The sequence below is a fragment of the Cupressus sempervirens genome, chromosome 1 (genome assembly GCF_028749045.1).
Source record: "Cupressus sempervirens isolate cs-2001-9-10 chromosome 1, ASM2874904v1, whole genome shotgun sequence".
Classification (NCBI taxonomy): Eukaryota; Viridiplantae; Streptophyta; class Pinopsida; order Cupressales; family Cupressaceae; genus Cupressus; species Cupressus sempervirens.
Window position 1 is genome coordinate 508,015,257 of NC_143118.1, and position 9,854 is coordinate 508,025,110.

Consider the following 9,854-nt stretch of genomic DNA (forward strand, 5'->3'; position numbering starts at 1 on the left):
TATATATATATATATATATATATATATATATATATATATATATATATATATATATATATATATATATATATATATATATTACAGTATATTAATTTCTCTCATATTTATATCTCATATAATTATATACATGTTTATCCGCCAGGAGCTATCAAGCATCAACATTTGTCTCATTGCCATCTTGGCACTTGAAGCTTGTGAGCCAAATGATACATTCAGATCATCCCATATTTGCTTTGAAGTTTTGGTCAGATCAATATACTGCAAATATGTGTCAGATAACCCAAGACCAATCAATGTCGTAGCTCAACGATCTTTTACTACCCATTTTACTTCTTCATCTTGCTCTCTTGGTTTTTTAATTGTTCCATTAACAAATATCCCACAAATCTTTTTTAATTAAAATTAGTTGCACCTTAATTTGCCATGTATGAAAATCCTGTCCCTCAAGCTTAGTAAGAACATGTTGATTTCTCCATTCAAAATGTCAAACTTTCATTCCAAAATATGTAAAATATTCCACTTATTACTCCTTAAGAATATTACCTTGCAATATTAGAAGCCAACCAAGAACTTTAAAATGTGATAAATAAACTTGTTATCTCATTCTTATGGCTTTACAAAAGACGTTGAACTGTGGAAGACTTTCAAATAATTTAGTTCTTTCCTTTCTGAAACACATTCATCATGTCTCTCTGATTATTCCAGCAGAAAATCCATCTTCATTCAACCATCCAGGCACACAAAATAATGCTGCTCTGTTAGCATGTTGAAAAATGTAGAGCATATACAGAAAAATATCTGTTAAAGTAGAACCACTGCTGCAGAAATAGAAAGATATATTTACTTTGTTCTTTGGGATTTTTTCACATTACAATTGAATGGTTTATCAGCCTTTGTTTCCCGTCAACCAACTAATCAACTAACCTACAGGAATGCAGTATGCCAACTAATTATTTATTAAAAGATAATCCAAGTCATTAAAGTGACTTTATTAAAAATGTACACCTTAATTTTTCCAACAATACACAACCATGTTTAAAGGGGTGCTCAGCTTCCCCCACCTTTTTTGAATGATTAGATGATACGTTCAATGTAACACCCTAAGTTGGAGTCTCTCTCACTAGTACACCATAAATCTCCCCAAGATGAGGACTATTTGAATCCTCAAATCTGGTGACAGTGAAACAAGTTGTATAAAAAAAAGGAGGTATCAACCAAAAAGTATCACTAAATATAGTCTCCTTCATCTTCTTACCCTCTCTATCTCTGACTCCTTCCATCTATTTCATTCCTATGTCATAATAATAAGTGATAAGAGCTCTTGCAACTCAACATCCTCTATAGTATAATGAAATAGAAAGCAAATTGGGTCTTATTTGAGTAATTCATTAATCCAAAAGTCTAAGACAATGCCAATGAGGTTTGGTGGATAAAAATGAGTATATGCACCACCTTCATCCACCACCACCTATTTTACCAACTCTTATCTTTCTGATGTTTTTGAATGCATTTTTTATGGCAAGCAACAAGGTGTCCAGCAAATGTATTTATATGTGCAATTTTATCAATTTACCTACTACCTTAAATATGCGCACCTATAATAAGTTGCTCTACATTTGAGAACCAATATACTCAATGGTTTCTCTAAAGATACCAAAATAAAACTCAAGATTGTGGCAATTTTCTAACCGATCAATTGCCCTCAAGGAATGATAATGATGATATGTGGGTGGTAACTCATGTCAATCCATCCATTCATGATTATGATGCAACAATGTGTACCCATTTGGTCTTCTTTTCATTGTTATGTTAACCTTGAAATGATAACTTTCAACACATAATTGCAGCAAGCGTATCACATAAGAAGATCCTTATGCACCATACTTGCTTTAAAAAGAAAAGGTGCCTCAAAATGTTGAGGTCCAAGAGCCATTGAAAACCTATCCAAATCCATAACAATAATAAAAAGTGTTATAAGATGCTGCAACAATGTTCAAGGCATGAGGGGATGTTCTAGAATGAAAATGCAGCTAATCAATGCAAGATAACGAAGAAGACCAAAATAAAGGTCTTAAAGGTGACAGACACCATTTCTCCTCCAAGAAGAGACCTTGATTGAGCACTTCGTGATTTCTTTAGTTCAACAGCACAAACAAGAATCACAGCTCCTAAAGGACTCACATCAAGAAGGATCTCCTTTATAAAAATGTCTGCTGTGAGGAAAATAACTCAGTATCCATAATGTCATTGACAATTTTGAAATGAGGGACTCAAACATAGTAACACTATCGTCAATGTGTTTTCCAAACAAGTGGGTCAAAATGAACTTTCCAAATCTTAGCCCATCCTGTTGTATTTTATTCACAGAAGACAAGACATAGGAGGACCCTTAGGGATTCACCAAGGAACAAAAGTTAAGATAGTTGGAGACAAGTTTATTGAAAACTTTGGAGTCATTGAGTTAGCTAAATTTCAGTCTCTCAAATGCCATATTCAATCCCTATAGAAATGAGGACAATGGGATAATTTTTTGCCCCTATCACCAATGCCCCAAAATGCAAGGAGTATTCCCAAAAAATATAAAGCCAAGAAAAAAATGAACCGAATGGACACAAGCTTTTCCCACTGGTTTATTTTTAAGCCCATAAGAGTAAGAGAACTACTAGGAGATACAGAATTTGAAGCTTGATTTAATTCTATAACTCTTTAAAACCTTTTACTTCCCAGTCTCTGCTTTTGTCCAAAGTTCCATTGCTCCTACATAGCTTAGGTATACAAAGCATTCCCCAACCCAATTGCCTTACAATGTATACCATCCACATTTCACAACACTTAGACTTTAATCTATCCTAATCAACGCGTACTTTTGTCCTTAGCCATCAGACTTAAACCAGGATTGTTAACTTACAACTTCATTCATCATCCTCTTGGACCCCAAGTGACCCCTAATTTATTATGATTGTATATATCAAAAATGATTACTTGGTTCTTTGAATGAGGGCTTCAAGTTCTCATTTCTCATGTCATGTTGTAGCTGTAATCACCTAAAAATGGTCATCTAGACTATTAGCCCCCTTTTCAACATTTTGGCTAAATTAATTTAATCACTTACCTAAGCCAAATTGCTAATAATCAATTTATTTGATTATAACCTATAGTTTGACTATGCTATCCTAAGTTCATTATTTGATTAAAAGAACATGTCCCCTTTTAATTAAATAAAAGACCCCATTCTTCTAACCCACTTAAAGTGCACACATAAAGTCTTTTTTCTATTTTGCAATTAAAAGAAAAGGCTTTGTGACTTTTGTCTTATATGACAAGTCAACTTATATTCTATTGGTTGATTTGTGTGTGCACATGGATCACTCCTATTTTCGAATTCCACCGTTGATCATCCACCATCTTCATCTTGATCTCCACCGTCCATACATCTTTAAAAGGGAGAGAGCTTTCCCCCTCAATCAATCCTCATCTTTTGAATATTGTTATGCTGCAGGTTTTCTAACAGGTTTCTTTGGAGCTTTGTGGAGAACTTCTATTTCTTGTCTACATTCTCTTATACCATAGCATCTTAGCTTAGCTTTCATTTTTACATGTAGCTTAATCTCACATAGATTAATAATGGTATTGTAACACTCTCATACATGTTTTAGCATAGCTGCATTTGAGATTCTCATTCTAGCTTAATCTTCATTTGCATTGCATTCTTGAGGAACTCCTTGAGACATTTGCATTCTTGCATCTTGTCTTTGGAACCTCCCGTTGCATGGTTTACTAGCAAGAAGAGTATCTCTAAGGCTCATCTGAGAGCTTTCTTATTCTTGAAATATACTCTTTTGCACTCCATGGATAGGGAGCTCTAAGCCGACATTCGAACATTCCAACTCATGGAATCGTTTGGATAGAAGGGTTTAGAGTGGGACACTTTCGAGTGTACATTTTTGGCGCCCACCGTGGGAATACCTTCTTTGCGCATCTCCTTACATGGGTTAATAACCGATGAAGACCATAGAGCTATGAGAGTACAGGAATTAGAGACTCTGGATGAACGGCGCAAGGCTGCTTTTGATCACATGAGAGCTTATCAGAAGCGCATGTCTGCACAATATAACAAAAAGGTTCACCCCCGTGAGTTCCAAGTTGGTGAACTCGTGCTTAGAGAGAATCCCAAAAATCAGCAAAATCGAGAACAAAAAGGGAAATTTGAACCTAACTGGTTAGGTCCTTACATTATCACAACATCATTTGGGTCTGGTGCTTACCAGTTGTCTACTTCAGAGGGTGAAGAACTTGCAGAACCTATCAACATCCTACACTTGAAGAAGTTCTATACTTAGAGGCTTGCTGCTCAGCTATCTTGTATACATCTATGAGTCTGAAAAAATCTTAAAAATCAAAAAATGATCATCTTAGTGAAAACCTCACTTTGATGTATCACCAAAAAAAAAAAAAAAAAAAAAAAAAAAAAAAAAAAAAAAAAAATCTGTCAAAGTGGTGAAAACCTGGAAACAGGCGCTACTTGAAACCCTTGCACCTATGTCTATCAATCTCAATCATCCACTTTGCTACACATTTCCTAGCTTGGAATTGTTTCTTGTCCTCATCTTGGGGGCATAGCTACTTAGCCTATTGAGGTATTCTTGTGGATTAGGGTTTCTTTGACAACTCACAAAATAGTGTTTCTCAACACTTCCCCCACTTTGACATCAAGTGTTTTTTAACACTTTACAGATAGTTTACCTACGGTCTCCGATGTCGCAATATCTCACTATCAGAATCAAGTCTGGAAGAAATGGCCAAGTGACTTACACACACGCACTTTAACACTTAAACGACTGAGCTATGCTGATCTTTATCTACTTTGTGTGCTGTCTATCATGATTTCTTTGCCAGGTGTTCCCTCCCTAATAGTCTTTCAAGGATGTCATTGACTAGAAGACTGGGGGCATGGGACATATTTTCTTGATTTCTGCTTGTGGGTATACTTTTGTTTGTCTATAGTGTTGTAAGCATTCATGCTTGTCCTATTCAACACTTTGACTTATAAATGTATCATCCTTGATTGTTTTTGCAAGATCGCACTCAGGGTTTATCCTGGCGCTTATGCCTTGATACAGGTGTAATCTTGCTAAATTAAACTTAGGGAATCTAATCGTGTAGTTATCTTGACTTACATGTCTCTGATGCTTAGATTGGATTTCCACATACCTATCTAATATCGATCATATTCATATCCTCATAGTTATACTGGTGATGGTTGTATGATCTCATGATGTCCCTAATAAATGCTCAATGATGAAATTAAGAGTCTAAATGTTATGCACTTCTTGCTGGTAAACCACTTTTCATATTAGCTTGCATTTTAGGTTCATTTTCTAGCTTAGTCTTGCATTCTTGCATATGAGGAGAGCTCTCTCTTCATCTTTCTGTGGACATATCAGCTAACTCCTTTCATATATTTCTTTATTTTCTTCTTGTTCATGTCTTTTCACCTTCTTAATCTTTCGCTTCATCTCTTTTCTATCTTATCATCACATTATATAAAGTTTTTACCTCTTAAATAATTTTGACGTCCTAGATTTATTTTCGGGATCGAAATCCAAATTCGAGTTCATCTTGATGGTCAAAATTGTCTTTTAAAATTCTACTTTCTTCTAAGCAGTTAGCTGACCTTTTGAGGTCTAATCTCTGAATCATCACTGGGGCATCTTCATTTCTTCATGTCTTCATCATTTCCATACTTCATATCTACTTCAATTCACTGTTTCACATCTAAATCATCTTTCTACTAGATTTGACCTGATTTTATGCTATATCCTTCAAGGTCAACTCTAGTCAAACTGGGGCATTTTATCAGTTTCTTATAGTCATTCTTGGGTTCTAATCATCTATCTGTCATCTTGGACATTGCTATATTCTATTTTTCTCATTTCTAGCCAATTTTTGCATCCCCTTACCTCATTTCAATTTCGATCCCGAGGGGGCAGAAATACTCTATCACTGCTTAGGAGCATTTGTTTGATCTTCTCACTTGTTCTCAATCTATCTACTTTTCTAAGTGTTAGTATTCTTCTTGAATTCTAACATCATCTCTTCCTAGTGTTCAGTACTACTGCTATCAGGCTGTGCATTTAGGACTTGCTATCTATTTCTGCATTTCACTCTTCGGAATTAGACATCTATATCTATCATCGCCTACTTGGCTTCAATTTTCTTTGACATAATGTGTTCCCAGATCGATCACACATTAGTCAAAGAGGGGCAAATGTAATCACCTAAAAATGGTCATCTAGACTATTAGCCCCCTTTTCAACATTTTGGCTAAATTAATTTAATCACTTACCTAAGCCAAATTGCTAATAATCAATTTATTTGATTATAACCTATAGTTTGACTATGCTATCCTAAGTTCATTATTTGATTAAAAGAACATGTCCCCTTTTAATTAAATAAAAGACCCCATTCTTCTAACCCACTTAAAGTGCACACATAAAGTCTTTTTTCTATTTTGCAATTAAAAGAAAAGGCTTTGTGACTTTTGTCTTATATGACAAGTCAACTTATATTCTATTGGTTGATTTGTGTGTGCACATGGATCACTCCTATTTTCGAATTCCACCGTTGATCATCCACCATCTTCATCTTGATCTCCACCGTCCATACATCTTTAAAAGGGAGAGAGCTTTCCCCCTCAATCAATCCTCATCTTTTGAATATTGTTATGCTGCAGGTTTTCTAACAGGTTTCTTTGGAGCTTTGTGGAGAACTTCTATTTCTTGTCTACATTCTCTTATACCATAGCATCTTAGCTTAGCTTTCATTTTTACATGTAGCTTAATCTCACATAGATTAATAATGGTATTGTAACACTCTCATACATGTTTTAGCATAGCTGCATTTGAGATTCTCATTCTAGCTTAATCTTCATTTGCATTGCATTCTTGAGGAACTCCTTGAGACATTTGCATTCTTGCATCTTGTCTTTGGAACCTCCCGTTGCATGGTTTACTAGCAAGAAGAGTATCTCTAAGGCTCATCTGAGAGCTTTCTTATTCTTGAAATATACTCTTTTGCACTCCATGGATAGGGAGCTCTAAGCCGACATTCGAACATTCCAACTCATGGAATCGTTTGGATAGAAGGGTTTAGAGTGGGACACTTTCGAGTGTACAGTAGCTCTTGCATTTTTTGCTTTTACTCTTACCTCTCTTTCTGGATCATTTTAATCCTTCACACAAATCTCTGCATTATGTATGACATAAATATAGAAATTAAAGCCACACGTACTTTTTAGAAGCAAAGAAAATAGATACTTAAATCTGACGAAAATGATGACCAGTTTACAGACTTTCAACTGATTATCTCTAGAAAATACAGAAAGCCAATGCAATTCCATGGAAGGGGCTTGGATTTGTTTTTTTAATTATTAGGCCCATAAAATTGAGAAAAATGCAACTTGAAAGACTAAAATGAATAATTATCTCTAAAATAGGAGCTTCACATAGGTAGCTATAGTTTTATGTTGGTGTTGAAGATGGGCTTCAAGTTTCCTCCACTAGCTTAAAAGACTTTTATACTGATGTGGAAGCTTGAATGAAATTAATTCTCATTTATTGAAAAAGAACATCTATTTAAATTTTTCATCTGATATTTCTCAACCTTATTATTCAGAATTTCCAAACAGGAAAATATTTTTAAATGGATGAATCTCTTGTTTAGGGTGAAGTCTTGCAGAAGGGCATTAGGAACTATTTTTATGGAGTAGGGAGTCCCATAGAGGACAAGAAAAATGTCACCGGATTAATTAAAATGCGAATAATTCTCTGATATCTAGTAACCCTGCTTTTTTGTTTGTAGAATTTGAACAAAAGCATTTGGGTAACCAGCTAAAATAAAATTATCTATTACCACCAATTTATAGATTCTAGCTTAAAATATTTTTCTTAACCAGCTTTAAATAAAAGTCAATCACCTCAAATTTTCAGATTCCCGTCAATTACAGTAGAATTTTTTTTGAAAAATATTATCTATCTTTCTATTTTTTTGTTTGCAAAACAATTAGAATGCACAGACCAAAGAATGGCAGCAACAACACAGATACTTTAAACTAACCTCTGTTCACTATCCTATCCATATACATAAAAAAATTAACAATTTTAAGAGAGCCTTTCTTCCATAGGACTGCAGACTTGACATCATATTACCCTGGGCCGGCAGACAGCTTTAGCATATATAGCATATTAGACAGAGAATATGAGAAGAGAAAATTACCTGGTAATAGAAAAGCATAATGGCGAGGAGAGCAGAGGAGTAGGCCCCGTGAAGCATGGAGGACGGAAATGAAAAGTTTTCCGTAGAAATGGGGCGTGGGTGTGTGTGGGGATGGGGAGGCGCAGCGATGGTGTATTGGTATGAATGTGTATATCCAGCCCCATGGATGCTTCAAGAAAGATGCCCACTCCCACCTCTGCAATTGCTTTTTATTCATGCAGCCCTCTCTCAATATTACCACCCTCTGCAGATTGATCAAGAACGCCCTTCGCCTTCTCTGGCTACGCTCTGTGGATGTATCGATTTCTTTGCCCTCCCCTTGTCATTGGATGGGTTGCAGGTAGGTAATATAGGTACAAGTCAAGATAAGCTTGCTTCTACTCATCATGTAGTTGAGGCCGAGCCCTGTCCCGCGACCGTTGCATGGGAAATGTGTATTGTATTCTAACCACAAACTAAGTAAAGGGAGAAAAATAGGTTATTTATTTATTTATTAGATAAATATTCATTATACATTATAGTATCCGATTTAACTTAATGAAAGGTGAATAGGTTATTTATTTATTTATTAGATAAATATTCATTATACATTATAATATCCGATTTAACTTAATGAAAGGTGTAAGTTCAATTGATTAAGTATGATTAGCTTAAATTCGAATATTGATATTTGATGAGAAAGTATGGTTTTTTTTTTTAAAATTATATAAGGGTTATACGCTATAAAGATATATTTTAGTTTTAGAAAAGATATAGCTATAATAATGGTTAACCAAGAGGGTAATCGTTATTCACTTTCATTCTTGCTACATAGAAATTAAATTGATTTATTTGTATCAATAGCTAATTATGAGCTTCTTTATTGTTTGAGGAAGAATATTTCAAGCTTAGGATTGTATGTGAAATTTTGAAAATGGTGCATGAATATATTGTGATTCATTGTACATGTAGAAATATTAGAAAAGGCATCGGTTGATAGGCTTCGCCATCTTGCTCATTTTATTGTAAGTTTAAAGCTAGTCTAAAAATTTTATTTTTGTGTGTGTGTGTGTGTGTGTGTCAATTTTAAAGAATTTGAAGTGATTTTGATAGAAGGTCAACTATGACACCTAGACATAGCCCAACGAGAACATTTCTGAGTGACCTGTTATGATGGGTAACAACTTGATTTCTATTGATTGTCATGCAAAATGTGTTTGGGATCATACTTATCACTTATAAGTAAGCATATTTATCCATTGTAGCCCCCAACCTCTAGTCAGTTTTGATAGGTTTTTGAAGTACTTGTTTCAAGGTTAAACATATGATATGCATTTTGCACATTTTCATTTTATTGGTACATGATTGTCATGAAAAACTAATTATTCTCTTATATTGACAACATATCAGTCAACCCTCATATCCATTTTGAGATCTTAGTGAGTCTTCATTTGTTATTGTACCAAGCCCAAAGAAAATGTAATTTATTCTATTTTTCATTGTACACAACAATAAGTCATCTAGGGAGTCAACTTTGAACATTAATATTTTGAAATCATTTGATTGTCATGATGAATGGGTTGGTTCTTTGGATTGTCCAC

General features: G+C 34.5%; 1 protein-coding gene across 1 annotated transcript in view; it reads right to left on the bottom strand.

Annotated features, from left to right (window-relative positions):
• Nucleotides 1–8,706, bottom strand: part of IREG3 (iron-regulated protein 3) — a 40,907-nt gene extending 32,201 nt beyond the window's left edge. Inside the window, exon 1 of the mRNA XM_089829228.1 lies at nt 8,275–8,706. Within this exon, the coding sequence (XP_089685354.1) occupies nt 8,275–8,438 (164 nt within the window). The 5' untranslated portion in view covers nt 8,439–8,706. The remainder of the gene's footprint in view (nt 1–8,274) is intronic.
• Nucleotides 8,707–9,854: the final 1,148 nt, after the last annotated feature.